This window comes from Sminthopsis crassicaudata, chromosome 4 (genome assembly GCF_048593235.1).
Source record: "Sminthopsis crassicaudata isolate SCR6 chromosome 4, ASM4859323v1, whole genome shotgun sequence".
In the NCBI taxonomy this organism is placed as follows: Eukaryota; Metazoa; Chordata; class Mammalia; order Dasyuromorphia; family Dasyuridae; genus Sminthopsis; species Sminthopsis crassicaudata.
In genome coordinates, this window is record NC_133620.1 from 129,532,870 (window position 1) to 129,553,225 (window position 20,356).

At 34.0% G+C, this 20,356-nt stretch overlaps 1 protein-coding gene and 1 long non-coding RNA gene across 2 annotated transcripts in view; one reads left to right on the plus strand and one right to left on the minus strand.

The window, feature by feature from the left end:
- Nucleotides 1-20,356, plus strand: part of PRKN (parkin RBR E3 ubiquitin protein ligase) — a 1,861,641-nt gene that overhangs the window by 612,095 nt on the left and 1,229,190 nt on the right. Inside the window, 1 exon segment of the mRNA XM_074309364.1 lies at nucleotides 10,123-10,363. Coding sequence (XP_074165465.1) covers nucleotides 10,123-10,363 — 241 coding nt within the window.
- Nucleotides 1-20,356, minus strand: part of LOC141565792 (uncharacterized) — a 154,618-nt gene that overhangs the window by 30,892 nt on the left and 103,370 nt on the right. The window lies entirely within an intron of this gene.

The window sequence follows — 20,356 nt, forward strand, 5'->3', positions numbered from 1 at the left end:
CTTACATATAAATTAGCTTGCTCCTTACTTCTAATCCTTAACATTTTCTATAGCATTGCCTCCCACAATGCCATTTGCCTCCAAAGCTTTTCATACCAGTGCTAATTTAAATAGAAGTTACCAAAGAGCCGCTTCATTTTGCTCTGTCTCTATTTTTACTTAAAGATAGGAAATAAGAGCCCTATAGTATGTTGTGATTTTTTGCCTTTTTTACCTTTTCATGTGCCCTTTTAAATGATGTAGAGTGAATGAATGCATCCTTCAGAAGGGCTTAAATTAGGCAATTTCTAACATATCTTGTAACTCCAATTTCTATAAGTTAAAAAATATAATTTTCCATAGAAGTTAATCATTTTTGATGTTCTTGACAGAGAAGCTATACAGAACACCACACCATTTTTATCCAAAGTATAGCATTATTATTTATTATTTTCCATAATATCTCCTCCCCAGCTTTTGAGTTATTATCTACCTAGAGTTCTGTTTTATTTTCTCTCAAATAAAAGAAAAACCTTTGTTTATCATATGTAATTTTCTTGATATTAAGTTCATTTTTCAGTGAAATGTAATGCATCAGATAACAGAAAATTAGGCTGCTGTTCTATTGACTTCTTTTATTTTTAATAAATGTTTCTTATTTCTATCAAGTCTTATAACTTCATTCCCCCCCCCCCCCCAATGTCCTCAGGAATGACAGTAAAAGTAAAGCATTTCAAACATTTTACATACTACAATTATAAAATTATTCCCCTTTTCTTTAATCCTTCCTTTTGGGTACAAGCTACCTTTTGGGTAGGATTTGAATGTGGATGTCCTTTTAACATGGCAACTGGCTTTTCATTACATGAATTACCAAAATAAAAGATATTTAGCATTTCCTTATTCCTGTGTTCTTTACTGCTTTTTTTGCAATAATCTTTCTATTTCTGAGAAATTCCTGAGAAAGTAAAAACCAAACCAAACTCCAGGTAGAGTGCCGTCTATATATTAGGGATTGGCAAAAATCTTCTGCTCCTAATTCTTCAAATGATTCTGGTGATAGGATATCCCAGTTATATTATCAAGAGAAATCAAAAGGCCTAATTTATAGGAAGAATTTTTTTTTTTTAAATGCTGTGATTTTGAATTCTATCTCCTTCCCACCCCGGCAAAAAAGCAAAAAACAAAAAAAATCTTAGAATACAGTGAACCACAGCAAGCTTGCTGGAAAATTTAAAGTACTTACTTCTCAGATGCAGAACCTTGGTGAGCTCTTTCTAGGAATTCAATATTATGTGTTTTTGGGTCATTTGGTTGTGGCTCTTTGTGACCCTGTGAGCTACTGGGGTTTTCTTGGCAAAGACACTGGGGTGGTTGGGGATTCATGTCTTTTTTTTTTTTTTTTTTTTTTGTTCATGTCTTCTTGATTCTAGGTCCAGTGCTCTGTCCTCTGATCTCCCTATATTTCTTAGTCTCATTTAAATACAAGACTAGAGACTTTGTTCTGCCCATTTATAATTAAGCACAGGTCTTCATTATGTCTATTGAGGATTGGAATTAGAGACATAGCATCTGATATTGCTTACCACTTCTCCCAGAGTAAAAAAGGTGCCTAGTTGAAATTTAGAGATTCAGGATTCATGAACTTGTCCCTCCATCCCACATGGCCCCTCAAATCCTTGTGAGTCCTTTTTGGGAATAGAAAGCTTTCATAGGTTTTTTGTTTTTTTTTTTTTTTGTTTTGTTTTTTTAAATTTTTGTTTTATCACATTTATTATCACTAGCTCCTTTCTGGAAATTAATTTTGTGTAAATTATTTGAAATCATTCTCCCTGAATGCTGAGATCTGGTGATTTTAAAAGGTAGATAAAGTTATTCTTTGCACATCATAACTTTCCCCATCATGGTTTTGCTATATTATGGGTCATCATAAGAAAGTAAATGAGAATTTCTGGGAATTTTTGTGGAAGCCATAGATGACACATAAATGTAAGCAAATGACAGAACCTCTGAGCAAATATTTCACCTAAATGTTATAATAAGGTACTATAAACACCCCATAAAAGAAAGTATGAAGAGAGGGCAAAAATTTTTATGTGGGTTTTTTAGATCACTGGGACACATTGGCTCTCACTCCCATGATGTGAAAGGGATAACTTCATTCAGCTAACTCCAGTGGGATCAGAGGCAGAATCAACAAATGCAATGAGAAAGAATGCGTTTGGTACCCCAGGTAGGGGTGATAGAATTTGAGGAAGAAGGGATCACGTTCCATTAGAGAGGAATGGAGTGAACACAGAGAAGGCAGCATCCTGAAAGCAAGGAAGGAAGGCACTAGTGACAGGATGAAGATGGACCATTCAGCAGTTAGTCAGCAGAGTGAGAGCAGGGAGCAGCTGGAATCTCCCTTTGGCTGGAAGTCCTTGGTAGAGATAAGACTTCTGGATAATATTCTTCAATTGTGCTAGCAAATTTCTGTTCAGCTGCCAATTTTTTCCCCTGAGGCAATTGGGGTTAAGTGACTTGCTCACTTAGGAAGTGTTAAGTGTCTGAGGCCAGATTTGAACCCAGGTCCTGACTTTGCTCTATCCATGCACCAGCTAGCTGCCCCCAAAATATTTCTGTGACAAACCAGCACCCCTTTATACACAGCACCATGTCTGGCCCTTACTCAACACAATGATTTCTGTTAGAGTTTTGGCTCTCCAGGGTCTCCGTCTGGTAGGCCATGGTATTTACACATGCTGTCTCCTGGATGAATGATTACAGAGAAGAATTAGTTTGGATCAACAGATGAAATCAGAGAATGGCACTGTATACAATGATATATAAAACACTATTATCCTTTCCTACAATTTAATGCCAGATTCTAGGAACTTGACCTGAATTATCCTGACTTTCAATGACTTAACTACAGTAGTTCCTACCTAGAAGGCATGTCCAGTAGGCATATGCTTACGGGTCCAGGTGTGCATCAGGACAGCAGGCCCATGCATTATTTATGGATAGTGAAAGAAGTCTTGCCCACTATGCAAGGCTCTAGGCTTAGGAAAGAGGCTCCTTGCCATGAGTGACAAAATGTGAGCCTGGGGAGGAGGAGTTAAGGAATTTATAGGAAAATAATATAAAGGCAATCCAACTTAGCTCTCTGCAGGTTATGAAAATGTAGTCTTTCTCTACACATATGATGCTGAAGAAGTCATTTAACTTTGTTTTCTTTTAAAATAAGAACAACCACTTGTTCTGACTATATCACAGAATGAAAACCAGATTTCCACAGGTCACTTCCTTGCTACTAGAGTCCAATTCAGGCCTGGCTTTGATTGCTGAGTTTCATCTGATGGCCCAGTATACGTTGAGAATTAGGAAAATCTTGTAATTCCCCCAAAGGAGCATTTTGAACATTTTGCAGTTGCCTTTGGATGAGGGTATAGTCAGTCGTGTGTGTGTGTGTGTGTGTGTGTGTATGTTGTGTGTTGTGTGTTGTGTGTGTGTGTTGTGTGTGTGTGTGTGTGTGTGTGTGTGTGTGTGATGCTCATTCAGACTTAGATTTAGGGAAGACTGTAGAGAAGAGAACCAAGGTATTAGGGACAGGAGTCCAAAAACGCCACAGATGAAATATCATTGGTTATTTTTCTCTAAGGCAGTTAGAGTAGCAGCTTTGTGTCTTGTATATAATGGGACCTCCAAATCAATTTTTGTTTGTGTTAAATAGTCAGCGGCCCAGGCTTTTCATAGGCTTCTTAAGAGAAATCAATCCTTTCCTGTGCTGCCTAATAGATTTTTTTTTTTAAAGCAAAGAACTAAAATGAACATATCAGGTGCTGGATTTGTCAGATTTATTATGACAAGTTGTGAATTTAAGGAGATTGTGTGGTGTGGTGGAAAGGAACTAGGTTTGAATCTTGACACAGCTAAAATGTTATTGTTATAATAATAATAATTTATATAGCACTTTGTTTGCAAAATGCTTTACAGATATCTCATTTTAGACTCAACACATCCTGAGAGGCAGATGCTATTATTACTTCCATTTTACAGGTGAGGAAAATGAGGCAGTCAAAGATTAAGGCACTTTCTCAGGGTCACATAGCTAGTATGTCTGAAATCAGGTTATTCTAATTCCAGATGTGGTGATATATTCACTGTGACTTTATCTACACATATGATATTAAAGAAGTCATTTAACTTTTCAGTTTTCTTTTAAAATAAGAATAACAATATTTACTCTGACTATATCACAGAATCCTATTGAGCTCCCATAAAGTAATATATGTAAAGTGCTTTGCTGTTTAGCTATCACTTTATCACTATTATTATATTGGAAGTATATCTGTAAAGGGCCAGAGGAAACTTTTATTACATTCCTATTGTGTGCTAGGAATGGACAACAGGATTATTTAATTTGGAATTCACAGATACATTTCCGGCAGGTTCATGAACTTTGATGGGGAAAAACAAAATCTATCTTTTTAGTCATGTAACTGAATATAGTAGTACTAATAGTACTACTTTGCAAATCCTATGTATTTTTTCCACAGGAGATCCATAGGTCCAATTACATTGCCATGGGAATCCAATAGAGAAAAACAGTTCAAGAACCTCAGTTATAAAGAAATGGACTAATCAGATGAGGCAGATAAAATCATGTATCATCAGAAAGAATTGGTATGGAATTCAGCAATGAGGGTTGACATTTTTGAAAAACAGAAACAATCTGAAAAAATGCAGAACTCCTTCCTTTCCCCACTATTCTACTTTATGTATCTACTAACAAATTCTATAATGAAAGATAAATGTCTTTAGGTTAACACACATCCCTTTCTTTAATGCATCTCTTTTAAGTCCTGAGAAAGTTAACAATTAAACTCTTTTCATCCATTTATATTTTCGTACGTATGGATTAATTTATCATATCAGTTTCCTGATATTTATAAGTTTAAAAGCTTAGCACAGAGATTGGGCCACAAAAGCAGAAGGAAGCAGAGAAAAGAGGAAAAGAAAGAGATGGAGAAACAGAGAAACACTACCTGGGATGGGCAGAACTTTATGCAGTTATCTCCTCTTGGGAAGTAGAGAACCGAGGTAGGGCATCGAAAGGCTTTTCCTAACTCAGAAATTGCCTAGGGCTGGTTCTATATGTAAATGAAGGCCATTGGTGGAGGGTGTTCTTTTAAGAAGAGAAGGAATTGAAACCTGGAACTAATTAAAAACCAAAGGCATATGTCTAAATAAGGATGATAGTTAATATAATTCTCATGAATGCTAAGAAGTGTATATCTAACATTTATAATACACTGAATTACACGGAGAAAAGAAATGACACATTCATACTTTCTTATTTAGCATTGCTACTTAATGAAATTATTATTATGAATATTTGTGTTTAAAATTTCATGTAAAAATTTGAAAGTGAAGAAATGCTCAAAGTAATTTTAATGGGAGTAGAGTTAATTGTCTAGTATTGTTTTATGATGAGAGTGTGAGAGGGGAAAACATTGTATGGATAAATTAAATCCCAGTCCTCTAGGAAGGCTCTGTCCTCTGCTAAGGAGTGTCTTACTGGAGCTGCTAACAAGTGGCACAGTTGATTTATATTTTCCCTCCTTTCCCTCCTCTTTCTGCCTCTGCTATAGGTGCTAATGAGCAGTGAAATGGCTACAAGATAAGTAGTAGGAGGCCAAAGAAGGAAAACTGAGGGCATGAAGAAAGCAAAAATTGAATATTTAGTCTATGGATTATTGACAATTAACTGTATTTCTATTTCCATGCTTACCGGGCTTGATTTTTTTTCTTCACATTTTCTCATTAATTGGCAAAATGAATATAATGAAATGTAATTTTTAAAAATGAAATGAGCTCATGTTGTAAATGACAAAATGTCCATAACTTTTCTTTCATTCTTTTTTTCCCCTCATTTTTCATACTTTAACATGGGTTGACATGTATTTATCATTGAGAGTATGAAACAAATCTATAAATATAATAGTTGGAGAAGAAAGGTATCTCTTTTATTCTGTATGAGGCTTACATCTGGGTGGAACAACACATCTTCAAGCATATTTTATTTTTAATTCTAGTACCTTATTAGTAGCTGCAATTATCTTAGATTTTCGATTTTAAAAAGTTCACCTTAAATGGATTCCTAAGTAAGCAACTGAAAACTCCTTTGGTCTAGGAAGGGGGAAAAACATGTTAAAAATCTGGCAGGTTTGCAGTTTTTCTGTGTATTAGTGGTTCTTTTCAGAGTAAGCATTAAGTAATATGTATGCTAGATTTTCAGTTAATGAAGCAATCTAAGCTATTGAAAAATCTTTCTTTTAAATGACCTTCCCCAATATAAAGAAGCTTTTTAATTTCAACATTAATTTTTTTTTTTAATTGAAAGCCTATGAATTCCTGTATTGAGTTGGAAAGTCTCTTTTTATCTGGCAGTTGTCTACTGACTGAATTATTGCTATAGTAGGAAGAAATACATGTTATTAAAATTCAATTAAAAAGAAGAAATTTTTGTGCTTTAAAACATATTTGGTACAAAATGAGATAAACAATCGCTTTGCATTGAAATAATTTTCAAATATGGGAATAAGAATAGAACAAAATAGAAAGCTAACAGATTGATAGAAAAAAATAATCAAAATGGTTCTAGAATCATTTTGAAAATGTCTTTCCCTACATAAAAATGTGATAGGGATTGGAATTACCATTAAAAACAGAAGTGGGACAATTTTCTTAAAAGCCAATCAGGCTTTTTGTCCATTGGTTATAGAACAATTAAGTGGTTGGATAAAATTTGGATGGTCTTTCTCATTCTAGCTATCCATTTGTTAAATCTAATAGCAAATTTTCCAAGTTTCAAAATTTGGAGAAAGAGTTAACACTTTTATTGTTTACAGGTTTCTCCACTATGGATATTGATGTCTCTCACATGGGATTATTAACTATATAAATGTTTCATTACTTTAAAATTAGAAGCATTGCGATATAAAGACATTATGGGGAAAAATCTTGACTTGTACATGAGTTGAATGAGAGGAAGATTGATGACTTCAGAACTTCACAACTGTGTAAGTCAGGCATTTTTGTGAAATCATCACCTCCCTCCTTCTTCCTGAGTTCTCCGGGGCTCAGACAAAGCCCTTTGGCAAGACAAAAGTCAGTATGACTGCTGATAAAACAGTATGTCCTCGACTCCTAAAAGGCACAAGAACAGCAGCAGAAAACATGGTGAAGAGAGAAAGATTGAATCAGTCAGCTTCCTGATATTCCGGGAAACTAAATGAGAAGAAACATCTAGCAGAGCAGAAACTTCTGTTGATTGCAAGATTGACTATCAGAGTTACTTAGTATTTTGGAGCGGAGAGGCTCACGTTATAGGTCACAAAATCACAAATAAATCTGAATTTGACATCAGAGGATACAAAACACAGTGTTGGCTTTTTGGTCTATTTGGAATTAATGGACAAGTTGTTTTCATATCCTATATAAAACACCTTTTCACACACTGTATTTTTGGGTCAATATGGATGACTTTTTGTTGCCTGTGCATATCATTTCATTTACTATCTCTCTGCTATTGCATAATTTTTCCTCTTTGCCTAGAATGTTCTCTCTTTCTTTTATTAAAGCTTTTTATTTTCAAACCTATGCATGGATAATTTTTCACCACTGACCCTTGCAAAATCTTGTGTTCCAACTTTCCCTCTCCTTCCCTTCATTCCCTCCCCTAGATGGCAAGTACTCTAATATATGTTATACATGTTAAAAATAGATGTTAAATCCAATACATGTACATATATTTTTCTGCACAAGAAAAATCAGATGAAATGGAAAAGAGAAAGAAAACAAAATGCAAGCAAACAACAAAAAGAGTGAGAATGCTATGTTGTGGTCCACACTCAGTCCCTTCTCTTCATCACAAGATCACTGGAACTGGCCCGATCATCTCATTGTGGAAAAGAGCCACATGCATCAGAATTGATCATCATATAATTTTGCTGTTACTATGTACAATTCCATCTTTCTCTTTGCCTTTTAGAGTTCCCAGTTTCCTTCAAGGCTTATCTCAGACACCCTCACCTATATGAGAGCTGTCTTCAGCCTCTCAGTTCCTATTACCTTCTTCTGAAATTACTTTGCCTTTTTTTTTTTTTTTTTTTTTGCATTTAATTAATCTTTACAAGTAAGTATAACTTTTGTTTTTCATTCAATAGAATATAAGTCCCATAAGGACAGGAATAATTCCATCGCTGTCTCTACGTGTCTCTACATATAGCACAGCACCTGGCACAGCATAGTCACTTGATAAATAATGAATAAATGAAGGCATGGTGTTTTCAGTTGATATCCTGTCAACAAATTGGGCAACTATTTGTATAGAGTGGAAACATACAATGTAGTTACACTATGCAGATTTTCATTCATAGTCCAGTGTCAAGTATTCCTATTTTTTTTTTTTTCCATTGTAAAAGCTTACTATCAGGAAAGACTCTCTGGTGAGGGTTTCTTCCCATTCAGCATTTATTAGTGGCGGCTGGAAAAAGGTTTTACTTTCAAACACCTCAGAATTGATGATCACATTTTCTCCGGTCTAGATTTTGAAGTGGCTACACCATATCAAATCTGTACCCATCCTGTTATCCACTGGATCTGTTCTGACTGTAGTCACTGAACATATGGACCAGTGTACTCACTGTCTTGTGAAATGGTAGTTCCAGGACTTGCAAGCTGGCTTCTGGGATCTCCAAATCAAGAAACTAATGGTGCAAAAGTCATAAAAACAGTGTTTTAGGGGGGAAAAATTCCACAAGTATTACCCTACATATTGAAATATGTTCCAGAGTATTCCATTACATACTGCAAGCTTTGCCAGGAGCAGCAACTTACTCCTTAGAGCTATATTCTGTTTCTCATAGTCTTCAGAATTCCATATCTCATAGACAGCTCTGCAGAGTTACTTAGACATCTTGCTGCTTCAGTACAGCGTGTGTGTGTGTGAGACATAATTTCTTGTCATTTTATATATGTATGTGTCTGAGTGTCTGTACCTGTATGTGTATTTTTTTAAGCTTGCCATTTGCCCTATGTCATCCAAGGACAAAATTTTCTCAGTACTGGTTTTCATTTCAGAGAAAACCTGGCTAACCCAGTAACAGATGTTGCCATAATCACTGTAGCTAGGGTTCCTTAATGTTCTACCCTTTTCTGTACTTCTTCCAAATGTGTGAGTGCAGACTAAGAAATTTATGCTCCTCTTGGTCCAGAGAAAAACATTCCCCGTTGCTTATGAAAACTTCGCTCTATGGAACAGACTACCTGTTTTTCAGGTACAAGATGGGAAACCAGATATAATGATGTTTTTATGTCTTATGGAAAATCTAATCCTAGCTTGTGAAAATATTGTACCAGTCAACTCTTTTTTTAAGTACATTATTCAATTTTTAAAAATTCTCACATTCATAGACATTTATATACAAAGGTGCTAGAATTTTAAAATAAATCCCGACAACAGTTTTTAAGGAAAGTAAAACGTTCTCTTTAGCTATTTTCTGTATTCGCTCAACAAAATGTTTCAAGAGAAATTCATTGAGAGAAACCATTTGTGTATAGCTCTTTCATGTAAATGGGAGTATCTAAATTACTGTACTTTTCTAAAAAGAAAATGATAATCAAATCTAGGATTACCTGCCAAAATCTAAACTTAATTAGTAATCATGGAAGCAAAATGTCATTTGTAGGGTAAAATTGGTTTCTAGGAAAATGACATTTCTCTTTTTATTTTTTTCATCATATGGCTGTCATGACATCAATGGAAATCACAAGACTTTATAAAAAATGAAGTATCTTACTGTTTTTTGCTGTTCCACTTATCCCCAAATTTCAGTTTGGAGCCTCTGGCCCCAATCCAATACTGCTTGTCAAATACACTCAATATGTAAATGCCATGACCCATTTCAAGGCTAAGTAATCCTAATTTTAGTAATTTGTATTTGTCACTTTCCTTTAAGTTCCATTAGTGTATATAGAAATTATACATGCAACAAACCAAAATATTCGACAGATTTCAGAGAGAAGGAAAAGCACAACATTTTGTTTTTATTGAGAATTAAAAATTTTGATATGTATGTATTATTCCTTCTACAGAACTGTGACCTGGAGCAGCAGAGCATGGTTCATGTTGTACAGCGGGCCCAGAGAGATGGCCAGAAAGGGGATGAGGCTGATCACAACAAACCTGGTCCCTCTAGAAGGGGGCTAGGTAGAGAACCTGAGAGCTTAACCAGAGTGGACCTCAGTAGCAGCATCCTTCCTGCTTATTCTATAGGTCTAGCTGTTATTCTGGATAATGAGGACAAAGACGCATCTCATAAAGGTGGAGATTCAGGTAATTTCCTGTGCCTGTGTACTTAAATATGGAGGATAACAATCTATTTCCTTTTCCTTACTTTTTTAAGGTTCAGAATGTTCCAAAGTAAGGGCAGATCAAGAGCAAGACATATTTTAGAGAGGATTCCTTGAATAGGCGGGGATTTTTTTGAAGACATATTTATCTGGTAGAAACCATTGACTGGGAAATTGAAGTTCAACAGCCTGAGTTGAATTCATATGACATCCTTGAAATTCTGAGCATTCTATGCAGAACTTATATACCAGGTACCGTGTTACAGCTGGGAATTCAACTATCAGCAGAAACTCTTTGAGATGATAACTAACAAATTTGGTACTTACAACTCATCTGTACCCTCTACCTCACTGACCGGAGGACTAGAGGTAAAAGCAGAGAACTCCTCTCAAAGTCTCCATTTAAAGATGTCTGCTGGGTCAGCCATCTTTTTATTTCTCACCAGATTATACTAATTTGACTTCACTACCAAACTCTACAACAAATACCCTCTCTTCCCTGCATCCTTTTCAGCTTTCTTTTGTATGTTGTCTTCTTTCATTACATTATTAGCTACTTGTAGGCAAAGATTGTTATTCGTTTTTGTATATGTATCCTTAGAACTGAGCACAGTGCCAGGTATACAGTAGGTGCTTAATAAATATTTATCATTAATCAATTGACTATAAAAGACAGGAAGGTGACAACTATCTTGTTCAAAGAACAGAAGATGAGTGTTAATCAAGATCATAGAATGCATGAAAGGTATTGAAATGTAAAAAGACTGATAAGGTAGTCCCATAATTGACTCTTAATAAATGTACTTTATTAATTGTACTTGAAGAGGCCAGGGTGTGAGAAGTTTTAAAAGCCAAATGAGATTTTATATTTTATTTTGGCAGTAATTGGAAGTTATTGGGGTTTGTTGAGTGGGGTTAGCAGTTGACATGGTCAGACTTGTGAGTCATAGTGATCCATTTGGCAGCTCAATGGAGAATATATGTAAGTGGGGAAAGACATCAGGCAAGGGTATTAAAGAAAAGACTTTATACAATATGTCTGAACATGAGTTTGCAACAGGTTAACACGTGTTAGTGGAGAAAAATAAACTTATTAAACAGAGACTTTAAAAATATTAAAGAGAAGTCTTAGCAACAGGTTGAATATGTGAAGCAAGTGTTGTTTTTTTTTTTTTGAAATGCTTTTTTTTTTTTTTTTTTTTAATTTTTATTTTATTTTATAATTATAACATTTTTTGACAGTACATATGCATGGGTAATTTTTTACAACATTATCCCTTGCACTTACTTCTATTCAGATTTTTTCCCTTCCTCCCCCAAACCCCTCTCCCAGATGGCAAGCAGTCTTATATATGTTAAATATATTACAGTATATTCTAGATACAATATATGTGTGTAGAACCGAATTTTTTGTTGCACAGGAAGAATTGGATTCAGAAGGTAAAAATAACAGTTTACACTCATTTCCCAGTGTTCCTTTTCTGGATGTAGCTGGTTCTGTCCATCATTAATCAATTGGAATTGGATTAGCTCTTCTCTATGTTGAAGAAATCCACTTCCATCAGCATACATCCTCGTACAGTATCATTGTTGAAGTGTATAATGATCTTCTGGTTCTGCTCGTTTCACTCAGCATCAGTTGATGTAAGTCTCTCCAAGCCTCTCTGTATTTCTCCTGTTGGTCATTTCTTATAGAACAATAATATTCCATAACATTCATATACCATAGTTTACCCAACGATTCTCCAATTGATGGACATCCATTCATCTTCCAGCTTCTAGCCACTATGAAAAGGGCTGCCACAAACATTTTGGCACATACAGGTCCCTTTCCCTTCTTTAGTAGTTCCTTGGGGTATAAGCCCAGTAGTAGTATGGCTGGGTCAAAGGGTATGCACATTTTGATAACTTTTTGCGCATAATTCCAGATTGCTCTCCAGAATGGTTGGATTCTTTCACAACTCCACCAACAATGCATCAGTGTCCCAGTTTTCCCACAGCCCCTCCAACATTCATCGTTATTTGTTCCTGTCATCTTAGCCAATCTGACAGGTGTGTAATGATACCTCAGAGTTGTCTTAATTTGCATTTCTCTGATCAATAGTGATTTGGAACACTCTTTCATATGAGTGGAAATAGTTTTAATTTCATCATCTGAAAATTGTCTGTTCATATCCTTTGACCATTTATCAATTGGAGAATGGCTTGATTTCTTATAAATTAAAGTCAATTCTCTGTATATTTTGGAGATGAGGCCTTTGTCAGAACCTTTAACTGTAAAAATTTTTTCCCAATTTGTTACTTCCCTTCTAATCTTGTTTGCATTAGTTTTGTTTGTGCAGAAACTTTTTAATTTGGTGTAATCAAAATGTTCTATTTTGTGATCAATAATGGTCTCTAGTTCTCCCTTGGACACAAACTCCTTCCTCCTCCACAAATCTGAGAGGTAAACCATCCCATGTTCCTCCAATTTATTTATGATTTCATTCTTTATGCCTAAATCTTGGACCCATTTTGATCGTATCTTAGTATGTGGTGTTAAATGTGGGTCCATGCCTAGTTTCTGCCATACTAATTTCCAGTTTTCCCAGCAGTTTTTGTCAAATAATGAATTCTTATCCCAAAATTTTGGATCTTTGGGTTTGTCAAAGATTAGATTGCTATTTTTATTCACTATTTTGCCCTGTGAACCTAACCTATGCCACTGATCAACTAGTCTATTTCTTAGCCAATACCAAATGGTTTTGGTGACTGTTGCTTTATAATATAGCTTTAGATCAGGTACACTTAGACCACCTTCCTCTGAGTTTTTTTTCATTACTTCCCTTGCAATTCTCGACCTTTTATTCTTCCATATGAATTTTGTTGTTATTTTTTCTAGGTCATTAAAATAGTTTCTTGGGAGTCTGATTGGTATAGCACTAAATAAATAGATTAGTTTGGGGAGTATTGTTATCTTTATTATATTCGCTCAGCCTATCCAAGAACACTGAATGTCTTTCCAATTATTTAAATCTGACTTTATTTTTATGGCAAGTGTTTTGTAATTTTGCTCATATAATTCCTGACTCTCCTTTGGTAGATATATTCCCAAGTATTTTATACTATCGACTCTTATTTTGAATGGAATTTCTCTTTGTATCTCTTGCTGTTGGATTGTGTTGGTAATGTATAAAAATCCTGAGGATTTATGTGAATTTATTTTGTATCCTGCGACTTTGCTAAAATTCTGAATTATTTCTAATAACTTTTTAGCAGAGTCTTTGGGGTTCTCTAAGTATACCATCATGTCATCTATGTGAAGCAAGTGTGAGCTGTGCTGTGTGCGAATGGCTTTAATGTCAGCAAGACAATAGTCCAGATGAAAGGGAAGATGATAGTGCCCTTGAGAATGTCAGAAAAATTTGGAAGAGGGAAGGGATTGAGAATCATCTGCAGGTAGATAATAGTTAAACTAATGGAAGTTAGGGAGGTCACAAAGGAGGAGAAAAAAAAGGGCCTCAGGAGGAAAGATTCTTGGGAGATACCACCATTAACTAGTTTGGCCTGCAGGAAAATCTAGCAAAGGAAATTGAGAAGGGGTGGCCAGATAGTAGGAGGAAGACCAGGAAGGAATGAAGTCTTGAAAACCTGGAGAAGAATGTTTTCAGGGAAAGGTGATTAATAGTCAAAGACTGCAGAGAGGTCTAGAAGGGTAAGGATTGAAACAAGGTTATTAGATTTTGCAATGAAGAGATAATTGATACCTTAGAAGGGAGAAATTTTCAGTTGAATGTTGAAGTCAGAAGTTAAACTACAGAGAATTTAGTAGAAAATGAGAGGACTGGAAGTGGAAATAAATATTGTAGAAGCTTTCTCAAAGAGTTTTTCCAGAAAGGGAACAGAGTTATGTCATAATAGCTAGTGGTTATGACTGGGTTGGTTATGACTGGGTCCAAGGGAGGAGGTGGTTTTGTTTTTGTTTCTTTAGGATAAAGGAGAAATGGGTGTAGCCCATAGAGATTGATAATTATTGCAGAAGTGGGGAAGATGAAATTGAATGGAATCAAGGGTGTATCTAGCAGAAGTCAAAGAGAGAGAGCTTGACTTTAATTAAAATTTTCCTTTTCTCATTCAAAATATGTCTCAAAACTTACCTCTAGGAAATTTATCCCATTTGTACTTTCACAAAGTTTGAACAATTAAATGTCTTCTATTCCACTTTCTAATAAAATACTTCTAAAAAGAAAAAAAAATAATTACTGCTCATCTAGCTCTTTTTTAGGAGAATTTCCAATTCTTTTAAAGAGCCCAGAATAATGAGTGTAGTTATTAAACTCAGAAAAGTAAGCAAAACAAACCAGGAGTATCATGAAACTATTTCAAGCTATAGATAAGTTAATTTGTTACATGGATTTTCTCTCCTGAGATTCAAAAAGCATTTCCAATAGTGTATAGAATATTCAGATTGAACCTCAGTGTGACTTTTTTTTAATCTAAAAAAATACATCCACTTGGCATTACTTCCCCCCATTTTTTCTCTACTATTATTAGGTGAAAATGTAAAGCAAGGATCAATCCTGATTTGTGATCACTAACCAAATTGACATTGAAATCCCAGATCATTTATTGAAATATGTCCCAAACACCAAATATGGGTCAAAGTCTATAATAAATAGGTAATAACCATTAGCAAAATAATCCTGTTTATGATTCTTTGATAACAACTAATTGTTAGTTTAAGTGAAACTTAGTGCATTCATATCAATTGTTAAAACACACATGCAGTGTATGTATGTGTATATAGTAAATATATTTATATAAATGTATATATATATAAATTCCTTTGAATATATGTACATAGTAAATATGGCTGGGAAATAAAAATGCAATTCACTGAAAATCTGTGATTGACAGTCCTTCAATAAATCCATTCATTAATCCATTTATTGTACATATACTGTGTGCCATATATTCCAATGAATATTATAATAATATTTGACATTTATACAGCACTTTTAAGTCTACAAGTATTTTACATTATCACAATGAATAATTTGAGGCAGAGACTGCAGTTAGTTAAACATGAATTATATGACATAGAAAAAGACTGAGACAGCTTTGAAGTCCAGCCCCAAGAGAAACTACAATCAACAAAGGAGGAGTCAGAAAGTGAGCAAAAGAGGAATATATGGAAAAAAAGACTGAAATTGCCAAATATTTCAAAAGCATGAAAATTTAGTTAAGACTTTGACTATAATCAGATACATTAACAGGGGAAGATATTATTAACATAAGGGAATTTAGTTTCCAGATCAAATAAATGAGTCCAGACATCCATGAATAAATATTGCAAGAAAAAGGAAAATGAATCAACACCTGATAAAGGAGAAGACCTTTATGGATTCCCAAGAAAGCATGGAACCACAGAAAAAAGTTCTTAAATGATTTAAAGAGAAATAGAGATTACAAAAGTAGAATTTATGCCCTGTAGAGAAGAACTAATTGGCAGAATAGACAAACATTTGAGGTTACAGAGGCAAGTTTTATGAAAGAAACACGAGAGAATTACTGATTGCAAGTGCAAAAACAGAAAAAGATAAATGGAAGAAGAAAAAACAAAAAGTAGTAACATTTTTTGAAAATGAACTTTATATAAGCAAGATATTTTGATCTCAATGTCAAGGTGAGAATTAAAGGTATCCCAGGAGAACATCACAAGTCAACAACAACAATAACAACAACAGTAACAAACCAATACTCTAGACATCATATTGCAAGAAATATTACAAGAAAACCTTCTAGAACTTCTGAACACTGAAAATAAATTGCAAGTCCATAGATGCCATAATTCATCTCTGGGAGAAGCAAAATTTCTCTATCTTGACCAAGAGAGGAGTATAGGAAACTCTGTCAAAAGTTTTATCAAAATCTAATTAAATCCCAACAACATATTCTTTACATGCCAGACTAATAATAATACTGTCAAAAAAATACATGAGGTTAGTCTTTTTTTTTTTTTTTTTTTGAGCAAGTCCTATTGTCTACCACTTCTTTTCCTTTCAGTTCATTAACCATCTGGAATATTTCCAGTATCAAACTCATTGATCTATAGTTTATAGACTTCAATTTTTTTTCCTTTAAAAAATTTAAGCATTTAACCTTCTCTAACCTAACTCTTCATTTGTTCTCTCTAATCTTTCTTTCCTTGCCCACCAGTTGTTAGCTTTGGCTTTTCTTCAGGTTTTAGGTTGTTCTCACTCTCTCTTTTTCTTTCTTTCGGCTTTTTTTGGTTCCTTTCTACTCCTGCTCTTACCAAAAAAAAAAAAAAAAAAAAAAAAGGAAAAAGAAACTAAAACTTTGAAACCAATACAAAAAAGCCATGCAAAATAAAGTCCCAAACTGGCCATGCTCAGAAATACATTTCATTCTATATACTACCAAAGATCACTGTGAGTGGCTCAGCAATTATACTCAGCAGTTATGTCATTACTCTGAAATATAATTCATCCTACACCTGGTCATCTTAGCTCATCAAGAGACGTTATTTGTTATCTTCTTGTCTCCCTCCCCATTTTCAGTATTCAGTATTATTTATTAGATGTGTTTTTATTTTGCCTTTTCCAGTCCAAAGAACCTCCTCATTTGCATAGAAAACAAATAAAATAACTGGTAAACAACTTTGTCTTCTGTCTCTCCCTCATCAGTGATAATTGTTTCATTTACTCTAAGCAAAGTTCCTATCCCTTCTTTGAACTTCCTCTTTTCTTCAGCATAACTTTAAACTGATAACAAAGAAAAACCCTTTTTGTTGTTTTTAACTTTCTTTGCCAAACTCCGTTCATTCTATTTTAGCATTCCTGACATTGTTACAAGGCCCTGTTCTGTTTTTGTATTCATCCTTGGTTACCTGCCTTTTCTTTCATCTTCCTACATAAGACTTACCTTTGGCTCTTTCCTCTGAACAATTCTTAAATTCCCCATATCCCTCTTTAGTTGTGAAGCTCAAAAAGAGATATAAAGTGCTTATAAAGGTCTGGCTGGAGTTTGAGGATAATAGGGTTATTAATTAGTTTACACTTAGTTCTCACAATGTTTCCTTTTGTATCAATACATTTAGAAAAGGAACACTACATGTTTTCTGAATTGTTGCATTGCATAACTTGATCATAAGATTAAAATTTTTGTCTTCACTAAATGTTAACTTATAATTTTTATCAGATCTTTATAATTTTTATCAAATTTATTTCATGTACCTTGCACTTTGCTCCTCTGACAAATAGTCTAGTCAGTTTTTTCATAGGCTTTGTCTAACCAATACAAAAGAACAATAAATTAGTTTAAAACACAGCTATGTATCAATTTAACTGTAAAAATTTCTGTTAAGCATCTATTTCTGTTTCTCTTTTCCATCTCTCTATTCCCTTCTCCTCAAAAAATATGTGTTCCTTATTAAAGTTATGGTACTTTAAAAAAGTCAGGTGATCACCTAAGGGGAAAATAGAATAACCCTGAGTGAAGTGGTTGGATCAATGATATTAATGTGCTTTTATTTGAAATGAATACATTAAAATCCCAATCCCAATTAGAATAATAAATTACCTGAGGTAATTATACATATTTTAATTCATACTGTTAGAAGTAATAATTTTGTAAAATATTGTTATTATCTCCAGCCCAATGGAATTATGTAATAAAAATTCTAATAATGTATCTACTTCATAGGATTCCTTATTCATAGCAATCAGGACCTAGCTCCATTCAGAACATATAAAGAGTATGGCCTACAAGAGGGAAACTCACACATCTTAAACATCATAAAAATAGGCAAAGATTGAATGGCAGGAAAAAAAAAAAGTATTCTTTATCCTATTTGACAATCTGTCAACTGATTGTTGAAATAAACTCATTTAGAAGTAGTGAAAATGGAACATAGATGAAAGAAAGCTACTTTCATGTTTCAGTGGTTCTCTAATCTCATCCATGTGGGTAGATTACAAACCACCCCTGTCAAAAGTAACAAGAGTCAGCCATGGTAATTTAAATTACTAACAAGGAACAGCATGTAGAATTTGAAGTTTCATGTCTTTTAACATGTGTATTAAATTTGTTTTATAAATAGAAAGTGAAGTTGAATTGACCCCATTATAAAGTAATATCTAAAAAAACCAATGATTTTTCATTTTGAAAAGTGTATGAGTGATTGTATTGAGTAAAATACCTCTTGTTTTTTTCATTTCACATGACTGAACTAAATTTAACTATTATACCTGGGCTTCCTTAAAGAGATATCATCAAACATTTATGGCATTTGCCAGAGGAAAGAGCCTTGGATGTAAGCAAAGTGATGTAATCTCTTAAAGTCCTGGAAAGAAAATGTGATATACTAGAATGAGCACTAAAGTAGAATACTAGAGATTAAATTCCCATCTCACCTACCTGTATGACCTTGAAGAAAAGGGTCAAGAATATCAAGAGAATTAATGAGAAAAAAAATACATAAGATGATGCTTAACAGTACCAGACATAAAATTATAATATATTGCAGCAGTCATCAAAAACATTTGGTACTGGCCAAGAAATAGAGTGGTAGATCAGTGCAATAGATCAGAACTCTATACAAGACACAATAATCAAGGTTTATAGTAATCTAGTATTTGATAAACCCCCAAACTCCAGCTTCTGAAATAAGTACTCAGTATTTAACACAAACTGTTGGGAAAACTGCAAAAGAATACATCAGAAACTATACATAGACTTACATTTTATACTTCATACAAAATAAGGTCAAAATGGGCATATGATTTGCTATCATAAGTAAATTAGGAGAAAATTGGAAAAGGGAGAAATTTATGTTCAAAGAAGAACTAGAGAACATTATGAAAGGCAAAATAGGCAACTTTGATTACATTAAATTAAAAAGTTTTTGCACAAACAAAACCAACAGAAACAAGTTTAAAAGTGAAATACAAAGTTGAGAAAAATTTTATGGCCAGTATTTCTGATAAAGAACTCATTTTTAAAATTTAATACAACAAATAATTCCCTAATTGATAAATGGTCAAAGGATATGAACAGAAAATTTTCAGATGATGAAAATAAAGCCATCCATAGTCATATGAAAAAATATTCTAAATTGCTATTGATTAGGGAAATGCAAAATAAAACAGTTCTGAAGTACCATCTCACACTTCTCAGATTGACTAAGAGGACAGGAAACAATAATCATCATGATGGAGGGGATGTGTGAAAACTGAGACATAGTTGATGGAGTTGTAAAATGACCCAACCATTCCGGAAAGCAATTTGAAACTCTGCCCAAAAGGCTATAAAACTTTGCATATCTTTTGACCCAGCAGTGCTACTTGGTCTGTATCCTAAGTAAATCATAAAGGAGGGAAAAGGAACCACACTGCAAAAATGTTTGAAGCAGGCTTTTTATGGTGGCAAAGATATGAAAAATGAATAGTTACCCATCAATTGGGGAATGGCTGAACAAATTGTGGTATATGAAGGTAATAGAATATTATTGTTCTATAAAAAATGATGAACAAGTAAATTTTATGAAGTCCTGGAAAGATTTACATGAACTGATGCTAAGTGAAGCAAGCAGAAACAGGAATACCTTGTACACAATAACAGCAAGAATGTGCAATGATCAACTATGGAAGACTTGGTTCTTCTCAGTCGTTCAATCATCCAAGGGCAATCCCTATTGACTTTGGATAGAAAATACCATCTGCATCCAGAAAAAGAATTGTAGAGATTGAAGTCACTTATTTTTTTCTGTTTTTTTTTTTCCCCTTGTCCCATGGTTTTTTCTTTTGTTTTGATTTTTCTCCCATTATCAAAAATATTTTTGTATGTATTATATTTTGTGTGCACTAAAAATAAATTTTAAAAAAGTTTGGCTTGAATCAAATTGGTCTTGACTCCAGTGCCAGTTCTCAATTCACTATTCCAAAATGATTTGTCAAAAACAAATATAATTCTTGCA